The 19,262-nt window shown below is 42.2% G+C and overlaps 1 protein-coding gene across 1 annotated transcript in view; it reads left to right on the plus strand.

The window, feature by feature from the left end:
- Nucleotides 1–11,798: 11,798 nt before the first annotated feature.
- Nucleotides 11,799–19,262, plus strand: part of NOCT (nocturnin) — a 29,845-nt gene continuing 22,381 nt past the window's right edge. The window contains exon 1 of the mRNA XM_059378430.1: nt 11,799–12,223. Within this exon, the coding sequence (XP_059234413.1) occupies nt 12,034–12,223 (190 nt within the window). The 5' untranslated portion in view covers nt 11,799–12,033. The remainder of the gene's footprint in view (nt 12,224–19,262) is intronic.

A 19,262-nucleotide genomic window follows, 5' to 3' on the forward strand; every position in this document is an offset into this window, starting at 1 on the left:
GGACAGGGAAAACGGGAACTTTCCTACACTGCTGGTGGAATGTAAAATGGTACAGCTGCCTTGGAAAACAGTTTGACAGTCCCTCAAAAGGCTAAATATAGAGTTACCATATGGCTCAGCCATTCCATTCTTATGTATAAATACAAGAGAAAGGAAAACATATGTCCACACAAAAACTTGTGCACACTTGTTCACAACGGCATTATTCATAATAGCCAAAAAGCAGAAACAACTCAAATATAGCAACTGATGAATGGTAAACGACATGCAGTACAACTTTACAATAGAATATTTTTGGGGCATGACAAGGAATAAAGTACTTGAATCTTGAAAACATTATGCTAAGTGAAAGAAGCAGCCCCAAAAGACTACATATTGCATGGCTCTGCTTATATGAAATGTCTACAGTAGGGTAATCTATAGAGACAGAAAGCAGATTCATGGTTGCCTGGGAATGGGAGATTCATGGAGAAATGAAGAGTAACTACTGTATCTATGGGATTTCTTTTTAGGGTTATCAAAATGCTTTAAAACTGATTGGCATGATGGTTGCACAGTTTTGCGAGTGTATTAAAAACCACTGTATTGTATACTTTAAATCGGTGAGCTGTATCGTATTTATCTCAATAAAGGTGTTAAAAAGAAAGCCCTAAATCGCCTCTTTGTTTACATTTTCAAGCAGAGGTCCAAATATTGAGTTGACAACTAGTCATTCCGTTTCCCCTTACCATCAGTATTTTCAGATTATCTTTTCTTTTCTTTTTTTAAATTATAGTCAGTACTGAGGAATTGAATCTTGAGGCTCTGGTTAGATTCTAAAGTTGGGGGTTTTTTTTCCTTTCTTTTTTAAGATTTATTTATTTATTTTAGAGACAGAAAGCATGTGATTTGGGGATGAGGCAGAGGCAGAGAGAGAGAGAAAGAGAGAGAGAATAATCAAAGAGACTCCCCACTGAGCGTGGAGCCCAATGGAGGGCTCAATTCCAGGACCCTGAGACCACGACCTGGGTGGAAATCAAGAGCTGGCCACTCAACTGACTGAGCCACCCTGGCAGTGGCTTGATTTTTTAGAAAGTCTGTAAACCTAACTCCCAATCCCTGTTGAGCTTTTATCAGCCTAACCTTATGGATCTCAGTTTTCTCATTTGTGAATAAAAAAGATTGTGCAGATGATCTCTGAACGTTCTTCCTGTGACACTAGAAGAGCTTGGACTCTGTCAGTGGAAGTGCTGGTTTTCTTTTTCTCCTCAGAGCCTGGGTGATTCAGTCCCTTAAGCGTTCAGCTCAGGTCATGATCTCCGGGTCCTGGGATATAGCCCTGCATGCCTCCAGCTCCCTACTCAGTGGGGAGTCTGCTTCTCCCTCTCCCTCCTGCTGCTACTCTCATTCTCTTTCTCTCTCTCTCATAAATAAATACAATCTTAAAAAAAAAAAAAAAAAAAGACCCAAACAGACAAAACCTGATATGATTTCAATTTACTTAGATGATTAGCAGGGTCAATTATGAAAAACCTCTAGCAGATGCATAACAATGTGAGTTTAACATTGTGGAGGTCAATTACCTAGGAGTCACACTAGAACAGTTAATCAAGTCTCCAGTAGTTGTATTCATTTCTTATTTCTACCCTGTTTATAAATGACCAATCAAGAAAATTAGAAAAACATATCCAAATAGGGGGAGGGGGAGCCCAACCTTCGAAGATAATCACTATTAATTTTTCCATGTGTTTTCTTCCAATAATTTTGCCCTGTAGTTTGTTGTTATTTTTTTTTCCACTTAACACTATAAGCATTTCTCCATGTCACTAAGTAGTTCTTATAAATATCATTTAATGCCAGTGGAGGTTTGTTTAACCATTGCCTTATCACTGGGCAGGTAGAATGCTTCCAGTTTTCCCTATGTGGAGTAATGGTAAAAAGAGATTAATATCTTTACACAGAAAGCTTTTGGTATTTAGATTATTTCCTGGAATAGATTCTGGTTCCTAAGAATTAAAACTAATGAATCAAAGGACATGACCATTTCATAGCATTTTTCAGGAAGTTGTACCAATTCACATTTATATTGAGACGTGATGTTATTAATGTAATTCATGTACCAGGACCCACAAACTGGAGCTTGTCCCAGGCCAAGTCACAAATCTAAACTTAAGTCAGCCTGCACAGGAACGCCTGTCGAGGAAACCCAGCATACACCAATCATAATCATCCAACTCAGCGTTAGCTAGCTTACCTTACCCTAGAAAACAGGACCTTCCTGCCTTATAAGGAAATCCCTGACATGGCTAATCATGCTGTCCGTCTATGGCTCTGCGAGACTCGCTCTTGTCCCAAATCCCCGAGGAAGAGCATTCTATCACTTGTGAAGCACTGCACTTCCCTAGACATACATAGATTGTTCTCCCTTGAATAAAGGACATCAAACTGATTACTGAATTATTGTAGTTTTGTCATTTGACAGGGATAATTAAGATAGATTTAGTGTGCTACAACGTATAATTTAAAACCTGAAATTTCTAAGTTAGGTTTTCATCATTGAAATATTTACTGGGGCATCTGTGTGGCTCAGTCAGTTAAGGATCTGACTCTTGATTTAGGCTCAGGTTGTGAGATCAGGCCCCGCATCGGGCTAACACTCAGCATGGAGTCACCTTGTCCCTCTCCTTCTGCTCCCCTTTCCACCTCTCCCGATGAGTACACATGTGCGCTCTCTCTCTCAAATAAATAAATAAAAAGCTTTAAAAAAGATAAATATTTACTTATTTATTGTTCATTGTCTATATATCCCCATTAGAATATAAGCTCTACAAGGGCAGGAATCTTGGTTTATCGATATATCTCAAACATCTAGAACAGTGCCTGACAGATGGAAGACATTTAAATATTTATTTCAAGAACAAATGAAATAAGGAAAAGTTTGTTTTTTAATCATTATTATTATCAGTTCCAACACTCAAGCGGCAAGTTTCGATTGCTGGTGGTAATAGCACTGGAAAGAGAATACGTTCCTATATCCATCATTGTCTGGTATTATTTATCATACCACAATTGAAGTTTTAGTTGTTTATTACATGCTGACTTCAAATACAAAATTTGCATTCCTTAGTGCCCATATGTAGCAGAAGCTACTAGTTCCCAATCTAATTTCAGTTTCTCTTGCTTTTTTGAAGACAATGTGCTCGCTATGGACAGGTATAGAAATGACTGGGGGTATATACATGGACATTTTTGGAAGTCCTTTTAGGAAAGCTCTTTAAAATGAGAACAAATAGCTGGTGTGATCCTTTATTTTTCTTCTGCTGCTTGCTGCCTACAATGTGTACATGATATTTCCAACAGCCCTATTTTTTTTTTTTTTTTAAGATTTTGTTTATTTGTCAGAGAGAGAGCACGCACACACAAGCAGGGGGAGCGGCAGGCAGAGGGAGAAGCAGGCTCCCTGCTGAACAGGGAGCCCGATGCGGGGCTCCATTCTAGAGTCCTGGGATCAAGCCCTGAGCCAAAGGCAGATGCTTAACTAACTGAGCCACCCAGGCGCCCCTCAACAGCCCTATCTTGTACAATGAGGTAAGCTGAAGGATGAAAACTCTGTTCAGTGGATGATAGAGCAGAAAAATATAAGGAATTTTTGCAGGATTCCTTTTTCTTCAGTGCCTGTGGTTCTTGTCATGCCACTTCAAGGATTGAAGGGGTAGACCAGACAGAGTGGTAGGTAGCAAAGCAAGGTTTATAGAGGGATAATACAAAGCTCCTGAAGAGGAAGGGGACCCAAGAGTGCAGCCACTGATAGTTTCTAAGTCTAGCAGGTTATTATGGGCTTGTTAGTGGGTTGTTTTAATCTGATTAAGCCTCTGCGTGCCTGTCACCCAATCAGGTCTTTGTCATCCACCTATGACGTAGGAAAGGGTGGAGGACTTCTTTCCAGGCTGGTGTAAAATCCTTTTAAGGGTGGTTTCCTTTTAGGGTAGGGGCCCCTTGTCCCTGCTTGCTTTCCTTCCGGTTATCCATCAGACTCAGAAGCTCTGGTGACATGGAGAGGTAAAAGGAGATTTCAAAACAGGTCAAGCAAGCCTACTAAGAGTTTCTTTTAATTCTGGTCAGGAGGCCATAAGGGAGGAATTTATGCACTTCCTCTTCAGAGAAACCATGAACTTTTTGCCAGCAGCAGGCCTTCTGCCTGGACTTAACTCCATTCTCACCAGGACACCTGAATTCTTCCTTTACATTTCTCACTTCTAAAGGAGCCAGCACAATTTGGGGACCACTTACCATCTCTCTTTTGCATACTTACCCAATCAATCCCAGTTAACCTAGTTTGAATCCCCGTTTTGCTTCCAGATCCTAAATGAGAGCTGCACTCGTGGCCTTTTATCTTAGTAACTCTGCCCCTTCCTAAAAAAAAAAAAAAAAAACTATATGTAGGGGCACCTGGGTGGCTCAATCTGTTAAGCAACTGCCTTCAGCTCAGGTCATGATCCCAGGATCCTGGGATCAAGTCCTGCATCAGGCTTCCTCTACCTGCCATTCTGCCTACTTGTGCTCACTCTGTCAAGTAAATAAATTTTTTTAAATCTTAAAAATTTAAAAAAAAAAACTGGGGGGGGGGCACCTGGGTGGCTCAGTGGGTTAAGCCGCTGTCTTCGGCTCAGGTCATGATCTCAGGGTCCTGGGATCGATTCCCGCATCAGGCTCTCTGCTCAGTGGGGAGCCTGCTTCCTTCTCTCTCTGCCTGCCTCTCTGCCTATTGTGATCTCTCTCTCTCTCTCTCTCTGTCAAATAAATAAATAAAATCTTTAAAAAAAAATTTTTTTAAGAAAAATAAATAAGGAGAGGGGGACCTGCATGGCTCAATTGGTTAAGTGTCTGCCTTCGGCTCAGGTCCTGATCTCTAAGTCCTGGGATCCAGCCCCAGGGCAGGTTCCCTACTCAGTGGAATCTACTTCTCCCTCTGCCCCTTCCCTTGCTCCATTTCTTACTCACACTCTCTCTCTCTACCTAAAATCCTTTTTAAAATAATAAATAAATAAAAATAAGGAGAAATCGACCACATCTCCGGCCACACCATTGTCTCTGTATTGCCTGCTTTTGACCTCATTCCTCTCCTTGGGTCGAAATGGACTCCAACCGCTCCTGCTCCATCCGGGCTCCTACACAGGCAAAGGGGCAAATGTGCCCCCTGCCAACAGAGCTGCTGCCCCTGCTGCCCCGCAGGCTGTGCCAAGTGTGCTTCGGGCTGCCTCTGCCAAGGAGGCATCGGCAAGTAAAGCTGCTGTGCCTGACGTGGGTGAGAACCCATTCCAGATGTAAACAGAGCAACATATACAAACCTGCAGTTTTGAAACATTTTTCCATTTTACCCTGTTTGCTACATTCCTGTTTCTAAGAAACATGTGAATCATAATAAAACTTGGTGAGCGAAAACAATAATAAAATCCTTTGCTTTATGTTCTTATCTTTTAAAGAATAAGATACGGGCTTCTTATTACAAGCTATTGCCATGTTTTAGTTTTAATCATAAGAAGGAATATTGGGTCTGTAAACAGGAAGCTGGGAATATTAATAATTTCATACGGCATCAGTGGACCTTACTTCCACGAGTAAGACTATAAAATACCTCTGGATGTTGGAACACAAGAATAAAGAGCAAATCTGATGGTTCCTTGAGGCCAAACTGGGTAAGAGATTAAAATCTAATTTCTGGTCATGGACTACTGCAAGAGTTTGAGTGTCCATTACAGAGTCAAAGAAAAAAGGGAGGTTTTTTTGAAATTTGCTTTTTTATTTATAGCTGTGTAAGTCTGTCCTCCAAGAAATAGAGGCCAAGAATAATTAACTGTCTACAGTAACCTGGTTTACTGTTCCATGTCTTTATTAGCATAACTTTACTATCTCAGGATACTCTTGCCCAGGCAAATGGCTTTACTGTTCATTCCAGAACTTGTTTGAAAGATCATCAACTCTGCAATAGAAAGCATCAACATTTTTCCTACCAACACTCTTCTGACTCCTGGTCTCCTAATCCTTCCCTTGCCATTTCCACCAATCCTAAATCACAGTCATATCACAATTTGTACCTAATAGCCTCGTTGACAGTCCTGCTTTAAACCAAACTTCAAGATTCTCCCTAAAAACAGGGCTCGCCCTTCCCCCTTTGAGACACAACAAAGCTCTGTTGAGATGATAATTCTTCTGAGTGAGACAGTGAACAATAAACTCAGTTTTATCTTTGGTGATATTTGGGAACAGGCCTTTAATACATGCAAAAGTTCTGTCAGGGCAAGTTCTGTGAAGGAAACCGGAAGGACCTGGAGGAGGCTGAGAGAGCTGCCATCCTGCAGAAGGTCTGCGGCAGCATACAGGTAACTTGGGAAGGGAGGAAAAGGAAAAAGGAACGTTAGATGGCAATGCAGTTCTCAGGGAATTTGCTAAGGCCAGTGTGGGGTTATGGAGCCAATTCAATTACTTCTCAAAGTAGTCCTACATTTTGCAGGAGCCTGACTGCCTTGGTGACCCTGGCAAGCTCAGTACCCACCAGCTGCACTGTGGGAAGCAAGACCCCAGCACCACAGCAGTGATGGGGGTCAGAGCAATCACACCTTTGCAGTCATAGCATGTATAAGAAAACACATTCTCCTGACTGAGGATGCCTGATGAGTCCAGTCTCTGAAAAGACAACTTATAAAAATGTGACCTTCTGAGAAAAAACATATAACAAATGAAAAAACGCCAAAGGAGACTAACATAGATTTTTGAGTGAATATATTAGCTATACAAAAAATCTAGTCAAAGCAACTGGGATTTTTCTGCACTTTTAAATATGCTCAAAACAATATCAGTTATTAAATTCAGTTTATTGGGGCATGTGGGTAGACTCGGTCATTTAAGTGTCTGAATCTTGATCTGGGCCAGGTCTTATCTCCGGGTTGTGAGTTCAAGCCCTTCATTGGGCTTCATGTTAAAAATACTTAAAATAAATTAAAAATAAAAATAAAATAAAATACTTAAAAATAAATTTAGTTTACTAATTCAGTTATTAAAAACTAAAGAATAGGGCACCTGGGTGGCTCAGTGGGTTAAAGCCTCTGCCTTCAGCTCTGGTCATGATCCCTGGGTATTGGGATCGGGCCCCACCCCTGCATTGGGCTCTCTGCTCAGTAGGGATCCTGCTTCCTCCTCTGTCTCTGCCTGCCTCTCTGCCTACTTGTGATCTCTGGCAAATAAATAAATAAAACCTTTAAAATTTAAAAAAAAAAAAAACCTAAAGAATAACTTACAGTAATAGAATCTGAGAGTTCTTACTACTTTGTTTCATTTTGTTTGACTACTCATCAACGGATATATTTCCAGTCCCTGACAGTGCTATGGGCTGAATTGTGTCCCCCAAAATTCATACACTGAAGTCATAACACCAACATCACTCTATTTGGAGATAAAGGCTTTAGGAAAGTAATTAAGGTTAAACTGATGAAGGATAGTTGGAAGGTGGCCCCCATCCTAAGAGGAATCCTCCCATAAAAGGATTTTACACCAGCCTGGAAGGAGGCCTCCACCCTTTTTCCCTATGATAGGTGACAAAAATTTGATTAAATGACAGGTACAGGGAAGGTTAATCAGATTAAAACAGTCAGCCAACAAGCCCATAAAAACCCCTAGACTTAGAAAATCTGGTGGCAAACCCCTCTCTCCTTGGGAACCTTGTACTACCACTTTGTTCTATCACTTTGCTATCGTTCAATAAACCTGGCTTGGCTGGCTGCCCACCACTGTCTGGTCTACCTCTTCATTCTTTGAAGTGGCATGACCAAGAACTGCGGGCACTGACGGAGAAAAAATCCTGTAACAAAATGAGGTCATAAAGATTGCACCCTAATCCAAAAAGACTGGTGGCCTTCCAAGAAGCAGAAGAGAGGACACTTGGCCGGTTCAGTTGATGGAGCATGTGACACTTGATCTTGGGATTGTGAGTTTGAGGCCCACGTTGGGCATACAGATTACTTTAAAAAAAAAAAAAAAAGAGGAAGAAAGATTTCCCCTACCCCCCTCCAGCCTGCAAGTGTGCTCTTCTTATGTAGCTTTGCTTCAGACAGCTGATGTTAATAGAGATAACAGAACTGCTGGGCAAACAGGGCTAAGCAGAGAGTCTCAATAGTTTTTCAACTACAATGTCTCCTGTGTTTATTGGACACCTTCTCCTCCACTTCTATTTTGAGGCTGCTCCAATCTTAAGAGAAAAAGAAAACTCACATGGTGCTTTATCCCATTGTTTTTTATAGGTGTTCTGCCTTCCGGTCCCATTAATCAGCCATCTGATTTCTTCCACCATGACCACGCCTACCTAACTGTAAAAGTCAATGGATTCAGTCCCCACCTTGATCTCTTGGGAGCATTCATCATGGCTACACCCGTCTAGAAACTTTCTTACTTCTATGACACCGATCTCTCCTTGTTCTCTTCTGACCAAGTTTCAAGTCTTTCTCCGTTCTACCAATCTTTAAAGGTACTTGTCTCACAGGGATTTCTTTCTTTCTTTCTTTTAAGATTGTATTTATTTGTCAGAGAGTGCGCACACGCAGGGGGACCTATAGGCTGAGGAAGAAACAGGCTCCCCACTGAGCAAGAAGCCTGATGTGAGACTTGATCCCAGGACCCGGGTTGGGATCATGACCTAAGCCAAAGGCAGCTTGCTTCACTGACTGAGCCACCCAGGCTTCCTGCTTCACAGAGATTTCATCCTTAGTGCTTTTCTTATCTCACTCGAAAGTCTTTTCGTGAGTGACCTCACTATCCATGGCTTCAACTCTGGAGCTCTTGAAAGTGTTTGGCCCTGACCCTGTTATGGACTCTAAGTCCCTAGTTTTTATTTGTCTACAAAGTCACTCCACCTAGGTGTTCCGTGAGCACACCATAATTAAATGTTCTGACCTTAACTCAGTGCTTAAAAGGAGCATTTCCACCAGTTTTCCTTATCTGGTACTGTTATCCACTACCTAAGTCACACCTAGACTCTTGTCTTCTCCCTCGACCTTTAATCTGTCACTCAACCCTGTGGTTTCTCTTTCATACTTCTTAAACCCTTCTCTTTTCCACCATCACTGGCCCTAATCTATTTGCTGAAAGTAGAAGAGAGATGTCCATCAGGATCACCTGTGTAGTTCAAAAAAAAGATTAATAAATAAGCATGCTTGCACTCCCCCTCCTCCCGAGATTCCAAACCAGCATATGCTCTTTTTCACCTGCACTGTTCTGATTCTTCCCAGGTCTCCAGTCCACCTTCCACACTGTTGACAGGATGATCTTTCAAAAACGCAACCTTAATAGTGCAAACTATCTGCTTATTTTTTCAGCGGTTCTTCAGAACCCTCAGGATAAAGTCCAAACTCTTCTGAAAACCTTTCGCACTTTGGTTCTTGCCCACAGCCTTCCACCTCATCTCCTGCCACTCCCTTATGGGCACTCTGCACTCAAGCCTTATCAAAGTGTGGTACTTTCTGTTCCTGGAGCATCCCTCCTTTCTTTGCCTTGCTATTCTCAGTGGATATCATCCCTCATCCCTTCCGGCTTAGAAGTCACTGTGTTCCAAATGCCTCTTCTGCCTTTTCCAGGCAGTTAGGCATTTTCTGTGTTTCCACAGTATCTTGTTCATATCATAATTCTATATTTATTATCGGATAATTATATTTGGTTTTACACAATGTCTCACCCACTAAACTGTGAACAGACTGTTCAGTTCATTTTTGTGTGCCATAATGCAGAGCCTGCACCTAATACATACTCAACAAATGTTTACTGAATGAATTTTTGAAGCAAGTTTTATGTTTTTGATTGCTTAAATCAGAAACACATTACATTAAAACACATTACAGTGTTTAATGTGTCATAAAAATAATAGTACTAACCCATTCTCAGGATAGAATTGTCCTTTGAAATCCTTTTAATGATGACAGTTTATATTTGAACAGTATTTTTAACTTTTCAAAGCACTTTTCCCCTAACACGTTTATTATGAGTATTTCCAAACATAGGGGGAAATAACAGTGAACACCCACATACCCATCACCTAAATTCTAATTTGACATTTTGTTGTACTTGCAAAACACTTTTTATGAGCTAATTTTATTATCACCCTTTATTTTATGTAATGACTAAAGTGTGATTCTATGTTTTATAGATAAGGAAACTGAGACCAAGAGGGCTTAATGACAGGTGCCTGGGTGGCTCAGTCGAAGCCATCTCTTCGGCTCAGATCATGATCTCAGGGTCCTGGGATCTGGCCCTGCTTTGGGCTCTCTGCTCAGTTAGGTAGCCTGCTTCCCCCTCTCTCTCTGCCTGTCTCTCTGCCTACTTGTGATCTCTTGTCAAATAAATAAATAAAATAAAATAAAAAGAGGGCTTAATGACTTGATAAGGAGATTATCTCCTAGAGTTGTGATCAACTTGTACCAGCTGACTCATCCATACTCTCTGAGTATTGGATATATAATCAGGGTCTGAAAAATATTTTCAATATTCTTGCTAATGAAAAGCTTCCAATGCCACAAGATAAGAGAATCAGCAAAATCATGGGAAAACCAACAAGAAAACATTTCTAACTCATAAGTCATCCAAAGAGGAATCCAGTCTTGGCCCACCCTCCCCCTCACTCGACTTCCATTCCTGGTTAGTCATTTCCTACCCGATGGGAGATGTTTCTTCCATCCATTCTTTTCCAGTACTAGATACAGATCTAGAATATCTTTCTTCTCAGCTGGTCTACTGTCTCCTGCCTTTTCATGTGCCAGAAACACATGATCTCCAATTAAAACACGACCCTAATCATATCTTTGTGTAGCCCACAAAACTTTAGTAAGTCACATTTCCTACCAAATTAAGTCTGGTATAATCTCTGCCATCCGAACCACAACCTATCTAAGCGTCTGTCTTCTTACTCCTTAGCTTCCATCCTACATAACTAAGAATTGTTTTTTCCCCAAACACACACACCCATGGCTTTATTTCCTTTCTTCTTGTATAAATAACCACCACTCCCCTCCCAAATTCCAGGTGTGTTAAATTCTAGACCTCCTAGTCATGGCCCAACTCAAATGCCAATTCTAATAAACTTCTGAGAATCCTCAAGACTTTTTTTTTTCTCTAAACAACTTTTTTTTTTTTTAATTTCCAATTTTATCTTTTTCTTTTTTCCTCAAGCCTATTATGACTTCTAATAACAAGCTTGTGGCTTTTGTGGCACTAATATTAATCTACCTCGTAGAGCTTTATCGTCTGATTTCTCTTGCTACTTTCTGCCCACTTTGCTGGAATATAACACCACTGAGGAAGGGGACATTGTCATAGTCATCATGGCCCTTGCACACAGTGGGTGCTTTATATGCTTTATTTAATTTCACTTAACGCAACCTATGTTTCCGAAGGGATGGGGTGGATGCCTTTTTCTGTATTCACACTTACATACACACGCACACACTGATGCGGTCTTCCACCTGGACACACACGTGTCCCTAGGGCCACAGCCCTGAACTGTCTCGGGACTCTCAGCCTGTGGACGCTTCCATTCCAGCCAGCGGAAGGGGAGGCTGCATTTCTATAAAACACTCTAACAGATACTTATTACTTTAGAACTCCTACATCCTCCACCCTACAAAGAATTTAAGATCTTCTTCCTGTCGAAATGGTATTATCCTGAGTCCGGAAACCCCAGCCTGGTCGCGCCAGGGTCCGATCCCATGATCCCCCCCTCCCGGTCTCGCTTGGTCGCGCCCGCTTTGTCAGCGCGCGGCGCTCGCCGGTTACCCTCTAGCTCTCGCCAGTCCGCAGCAGACGGCGCCGCTGCTGCTCGAGCTGCTGTTGCTCGTCCATCTCGGGCTCGCCTGCCCAAGACTGCCCCGAGGCCCGGGCCGGGCGACGAGGACCGGGAGAGCAAACGCTCGGACGGCTCCCGAGAGTCTGTTGGGTTCGTCGGCCTCGACCTCGGCCAGGCTCCGCTCCTCCCGCGCGTGAGGGGCCTCGGCGGCGGCGGCGGCGGCGGCGCCCGGCATGTATCAGAGCCCGCGGCGGCTCTGCTCCGCCCTGCTGCAGAGAGACGCGTCCGGCCTGCGCCGCCTGCCCACTCCCGGACTGCGCCGCCAGTCGCCTCCGCCGGCGGCCGCCCCCCGGCCCGCGTCCCCCCGGCTCCTGGTGGCGGCCTCCGCGGCCTCGGGCGCCGCGAGGTCGTGTTCGCGAGCAGGTGAGTGCACGCTCCTGCGCGGAGAACGCCGCGGCTCCGAGCGCGGCCGCCGCCTGGAGACGGCGCGGAATGAATGGGAAGTCCCGGGCTGCTGGGGTGTGGGTCAGGCCGAGAAGCGGGTCCTCCCCTCCTCCCTTTTCCGCTTTCTCCTCGCCCTACCTATCCTGGGGCTTGCACGTCCTGGAAGAACTGGAACACTGTTCGGGGTCCCGCGTGATCCGTGGATGCGGTGCCTTTGGCATTCCGCGTTCCTGATTTCCTGCTACACCTGCCCCTTCCAAGGCCGCAAATTAACTTGTGTCTGTTTTGTCTGTTTTACTTCTTATTGCGCTAGATTTTGTGTGAAAAAGTCACCTCAAGTGATTTTTTTTAATCATGTCACTTGTATGATTTAGATGTTACGAATTTTTTATTAAGTCATGTTAATCGTATAGTAACACACATTTACTTGTTTTACATTTATTTGGATTTTTTTCCTGAGCCTTCCACTCTTACTACCTAGTCTGTGTCCTGTATACCCGGGTTAAGATCTTGTAAAGCCGATGCCTTCCGCTTGTCAAGAGCCAATTTTATGCATCACCTCCCCTGGACTTTCCCTTTTGTGCGACCTCCGTTTCTGCCGGTGGACACCTTACCGTGTCTACAAATTACATACAAATTAATGATACTTTCAAAAATGAAAAATGAAGGTTCTCTTTCAAAACTGGCAATTCATCCCCCTATACAGTGCATTTTGGCAGTGCTCAAGTTAGGTTATTGCTGTTCAAGACATTCGTCAAAACCATCCTGCATTATAAATAACCTCATTTTGCTCAGAAAGTTTTGGATTAATTTAATTAGGGCAAATTGAGCAGTAGAAAGAATATGTTTAATGTGGTTTTCTTTTATTAATGAAATTGATCATCTAAAATCTAAAAGTGATTGAGTGGGAACTAAGACTTTAAACTCTTCCCAGATTATGATTGGTGAGTGGTTTGGCAGAGACATACTTTTAAAATTAGGATGGTTCACCAGGTTGCTGTAGACTCCAAACTCTATAGTCTTTAGAAAGGGTGGACTTGACAGTCCTATTCAGGTTTTTGGCTTTTTGGTTTTTATAGCGCGATGAATACATTCATTACATGAAATTACACTGTTCCTATTCTCAGGGTTTCTCCCCCCCCCCCACCCCCGAGCTTTACAGGAATTTGGCATGTTGTGAAATAGCTGTTAGAATGGGTGCCACCTAATAACTGTTAGTGTTCTTTCTTGCTGGAAATTTTCAACAGGTCGTTGTTAGGTTGGAGGTGGGAGAAGGAATAAAAGAAAACCAGTTGATCTCTTCTGTACCAACTCATATCTCAAGAGTCCCTCAGGCCAAGTTAGTCAGTAGTGGTACATGGGAATATAGATAGCTCGTGTGACACAGATACGGCTAACTGTGCTGATGAAAAAAGGTCAGGTTGGAGAGAGCATTTGGAATGTTAGGCTTTTAACATAGTAAGGTGTTTAATGAACTTTTTAAAAGTCTCTGAAAACCCTAGTTTTACAAATAAAGAACTTGAAAGACCTTTTATGGTACTAAAGTACCATAACTTTAGTAACTCAGTTACTACAAAATCTAGAAGATTTTCCTTTTTCCTACAGTTTTAACTTTAGCTACTTGTTAGAAGAAACATGGGAACACATTCACTTATTCACTTATTGCTTGATCTCTTTCATTTGAGAAGTCTTTGCAGAATGCTGCACACATACTGTAGGTGCTTTATTATAAGAGGTGAAAGCATGTGAGCCTTAGTCTGCCTTTGCAGAGTTTTACTCCCTAACAAGAGAAGAGTTTGCACACAAAAAAATAACTATTTAATGAAATGAAACACCTTTTCTTCTCTTAAAGTTTGCACATGACACGGGTGCTGGAGATTGGGAAGTCCCTTTCAGCAGAGATGACCATTTTAGCCTTCAAAACATGATTGATATTTGAGCTCAATCTTGAAACATGGTTAGGATTGAAAGAAATTAAAATATTTTATTTGGGAAAAGGCAGGAGCAAAAAGGGAAAGGCATGAAGCATGGATGCAGCAAGGTGAGAGAAGAGACTGTAAAATGTTTTCCAAAGAGCCTCAGAACCAGCATTAGGTGCTTTTAAAAATGCAGATTAATGGATCCTACTGTAGACCTATTAATAGACTTCTTATTGGTGGGCCCCAGATTCCAGATTATTCTTGTATGTCCCAAAGTTTAGGCATCTGGCAAGAGAAGTCTTTAGGTAGCTGAAAGCTACTCTTCCCTCCAAGAGAGTCTGTTGTTGAGGGGCTGGGGGGGGGAGGGTAAGTAATGAGTCCCAATCCTTGACTCCATTTGATAATCATTTTCTTCCTAATTTGTGCCCCTTGGCAGTCAGAGGTCACTGGAAAGGTGAGTACAGTCATCAAATCCTAGATGTTACAAGAATTTAAAGGGGAACTTGGAGATAATCTCAGTGTTTTGCTGTCTTCCTCACACAAGGACAGCACCCCCATAAAGAAGCAGCAATTGCAACAGTTACTGTACTAGATGAAATGCAGTCAGGAGTCATCTGTGGGTTTTTAAATGCAGTCTTCCAGATCCCTCCTCCTCAGATAATTAAGAGTTGGCTGAATTAACTGTTCACAACCACTGGAACATGTTGCTTTTTTTCTTGGTACAATTTTTAAAGCAAATACCAGCTCATTTCAGGAGGCGACTCTATTTAGTATGTCCCTTAGCTCTGTGAGTAAGCTGTTTATGAGAGAGAAGAAATGAGAAAGCTTGTAATTACCAAGTTCCTACAGAATAAATTGCTTTCCTTGTGGGAGAACTAAGGTATCATTTTCCTGTAGCATTCAATGCTAAGAGTTTAAATAGTGAGCTGTTAGAGGCATATGACCTAATAATCGTGTCTTCAGAATCATATTTAGCACACTTACATACGAACATTTGCAAGTCATTTAATCTTGCTTGCTATCTCAACACTGGACTTGCCTAGAAAAGATTCATTCAATCCAGAAATTTTATTGAATACAGTACACTTAAAAGGTCCATATTGTATCATATGACTACATTCAGCAGGAATTGAGGAGACAGAAATCAGTGTGGCTGGTAGATTCACTGGGAAAAAACTGCTTTAAATAGTGAAAAGGAGGGTACATCTGTGGAAGGGAGCATGGTGGATGATGGGGAGAGAAGAGGACGTGAGAAGGTGGCAGGTATGCAAGCCGTGATGAACACCATCAGAAAAAGAGGTACTTCAAGAATCTGGGACGCTTGTTAAAATATAGATTTCTTGTATTTGACCTACGTACTTCAGTCAGTTGCTTCCGGGAGAAGCCTGGTTAAGTTGTATATTTAACAAGTTCCCCAGGTGATTCTTTCTGGAAATCTTGGAGAATATTATAAGCTTCACACCTCTTTCCAAAGGTATGTATTTCTGGAAAGTTCGAGAAACCTGGGAGAGGATTCTGGAAGAGTGTTAGAGTCTGTGAGCTTGGGCCCCCAGACATTTTGGAAGCCTCTGAGCAAGAACATTTACCAGAACAAAAGCAGGCTTTATGAAAGGGGAAGAGTTGGTGTATTTATGAAAGTTCAGTGAAGGAAACTTGAGTCTGACGTTGTACTAGAAGTGGATCAGTGTAGTTGTACAACTTTGGGAGTGGGTAGGTGGGTAAGTATAAAACCATGTAGGTTTCAATGATGTTTGTTAAGGAGAAGTGAGGCAATTTCTGATTTCTTGGAGGAGGAAGAAGTGAGGAAGCATCTGTATTTGCTTAAATTCTAATCAGGATTTATAGACGTGAATAAATACTGAGAAATTTAAGATGATGTGCACGGGTGTTTGGCTTCATACTAAACTCACTTGTATTTTCATAAAAAGCAGCTAAAGTATTTTGGATTTATTGTTGGAATAGGCAAAAACCAGGGCACCTGGGTGGCTCAGTCTGTTACATGTCTGACTCTTGGCTTCAGCTCAGGTCATGATCTCAGGGAGGTATGATGGAGCCCCATTCTGCACTCCTCACTCAGCATGGAGTCTGCTTGAGATTCTCTGCCTCTCCCTCTCTCCCTCCCTCCCACATGCTCACTTGTGCACACTCTTTTCTCTAAAATAAATAAATCTTTAAAAAAAAAAAAAAAAGGCAAAACCAGCCTTCCCACAGGAAGGAGTAAGACCTCAAGTGGATAATTTTAGTTGTCCTCTAGTCTCCACATGGTGTCAAAGCAACACTTAACATACTGTTACCATGAATTCTTTGACAGGGGAGTGGGCAGGAGTGCTGAGGGGGAAAGAAGGATAAAGAAAATTATTAGTCATATTTGAATGCCCCCCCAAGAAATACTCTTCTCTTTCTAGTATCAACAAATGCTTGCGCACACTTTGATCTTCTGAATTTTAACATGAGGCTTGAGCATCTGGTGATTCTGATGTACAGCCCAGACTGACAGCCACTTACTGACCACACACACAGGTGGACACCCATCCAGTGAAGAGGTGTGTTTTACTAAATGCACAGAAGCCTGCTAGAAGTTTCTTACCAACACATTGATTCCCATGCCTCCAAAAGTTAGATTCTGCTATTGAATTATGAGGGATTGTGCAGAAAGGAAAATTTTATATATATGTATATGTGTATATATGTATGTATAATACAGATATGTTTGTATGTTTTATATACATATATGTTTATATATGTACATGTGTATATTCTCGGCTGTGGGGGTAGAGCTTGGGAAGGGAGGGCAGAAGAAGAGAGAGAATCTTAAACAGGCTCCACATCCAGCTCAGAGCCCAGGGCTCAATCTCAGAACCCTGACATCATGACCTGAGCCAAAATCAAGAGGCATGCTTAACCAATTGAGCCACCCACACACCCCAAAAGGAAAATTTTAAAGCCAGTTTTATTCCATTTTCAGAATTGGAGTAGTATGAAAAGTCCACGAAAATAAAAGTTAGCAATGCAGACAAAATTAGAGTAAAGAACTGATGCAGTAAAATGTCCAGGGAGTCCCTTAATCTTGTTGTGCCTGCTCCCACTGACTTCCTTTCCCCCAGCTCTTTGAGCTTCTGAAAGTCCTTGAGCCAGGTCCATTGCCCGTCTCCAGATAAACTTGTGCCAGTGTACAAAGTAAATTAGTTTGCAGATTCTAAAGATACGTAAATACAATGGTTTTATATTTCCTTTTTATGTTTTGCTGTCATGAATGTCAGCCATTATTGAGGGACTGTGGAAAGAACTTTGTCTTTCAGATCTTCTAGGTCAAATAGGTTTGCTGAGACCTATTCTGGAATTAGTTTCTCTTTCACATGGTTCATTCTGAATTTTATTTGGTAAAAAGCCATGATGATTTTTTAAATTAAGTGTTTAGAAAATTACAGGAGTAACATGCCCATTAATAAAAATCTTTTTTCCTCAAAACTTTAAATGTCTTTATGAGTATTGATTATTTCTAGAAGCTTACAGGATTTTTCTTATCCTTTGTGTTCCAGAATTCCATCAGGAAAAATGTCTCAGCATTGGGCAAACCCATTTAATCTAAAGGCATACCTTTATTTCTTTCTTTTTAAGATTTTATTTATTTACAGAGAGCAAGCATAGCAGGGGGAGGAGCAGGCTCCCCAAGGAAGGAGATGCGGGACTCCATCCCAGGACTCTGGGATCATGACCTGAACCGAAGACAGATACATAATGACTGAGCCACCAGATTCTAGGTGCCCCTAGAATCTCCTTTCTTTAGCACAAGGAAAAGTGTCTTATTTTTTGGATCATTTAATCAACTCTGTCATCTCTTACTCTCATGTTCTTAAACTCCTGTTAGGTTGGTGGCCATGTAGATCTATACTGTGTATCTCTTCTCTCGTTTTTTATTTTTAACTTTTTAATTTTTTTAAGATTTTATTTATTCGACAGAGAGAGACACAGTGAGTGAGGAACACAAGCAGAGGGAGTGGGAGAGGGAGAAGAGGCTTCCTGCTGAGCAGAGAGAAGATGCAGGCCTCGATCCCAGGACCTCAGGATCACAACCTGAGCCAAAGGCAGATGCCTAACGACTGAGCCACCCACATGCCCTTTTCCCTCATCTTTTAATGTCTTTATCGCTTCTCCATTTGTGAGTTTTTCTGAGTATTTCTATTTTGCAGTCATTTTTTTTTTTAATTTTTTTAAGGTTTTATTTATATGTCAGAGAGCCGGCACAAGCAGGGGGAACAGCAGGCTGAGGGAGAAGGAGGCTCCCTGTTAAGGAGCCTGATAATGCGGGGCTTAATGCCAGGACCCCAGGATCATGACCTGAGTCAAAGGCAGCCGCTTAACCGACTGAGCACCCAGGTGTCTCTCTGGGTCATTTAAAATTTCTAGACATTTTCCCTTTTTTGATAGAATCCTATTCTTTTTTTTTTTTTTTTAAAGATTTTATTTATTTATTTGATAGAGAGAGATCACAAGCAGGCAGACAGGCAGGCAGAGAGAGAGAGAGAGAGGAGGAAGCAGGCTCCCTGCTGAGCAGAGAGCCCGATGCGGGACTCGATCCCAGGACCCCGGGATCATGACCTGAGCCGAAGGCAGCGGCTTAACCCACTGAGCCACCCAGGCGCCCCGATAGAATCCTATTCTTGTTTCACGTCCATAATACTGTCTTGTAGCTTGTTTACTTGCCTTATTTATTTATTTTTCAGGAGAGAGAGAGAGAGTGCACAGGCAAAGGGAGAAGCAGGCTCCCTACTGAGCAGGAAAGCCTTTGATAGGGGGTTTGGTGGCTGGCAGGGCTCAATCCCAGACCCAGGAATCAAGACCTGAGCCGAAGGCAGACACTTAGCCACTGGGTGGATGCCTGAGCCACCCAGGCGACCTCTCCTGTAGCTTTAAATGTAGATATGTATTCCTATTTCTCCCTCAGGCCTCTTCTAAAGGGGAGAGCAGTTTATGTGTTCTGTAAGTGGGAGGGTTATGTGGTAGGTGGACAGGTCTGCTCCCCTAGGAGGGAGCAGGCTGGACTTAACTCCTCTTTAAATATTCTTAGGTCAGAGTTAGACCTTGATCTTGTCTGCTTG

The sequence above is a fragment of the Mustela nigripes genome, chromosome 1 (assembly GCF_022355385.1).
Source record: "Mustela nigripes isolate SB6536 chromosome 1, MUSNIG.SB6536, whole genome shotgun sequence".
Lineage (NCBI taxonomy): Eukaryota > Metazoa > Chordata > Mammalia > Carnivora > Mustelidae > Mustela > Mustela nigripes.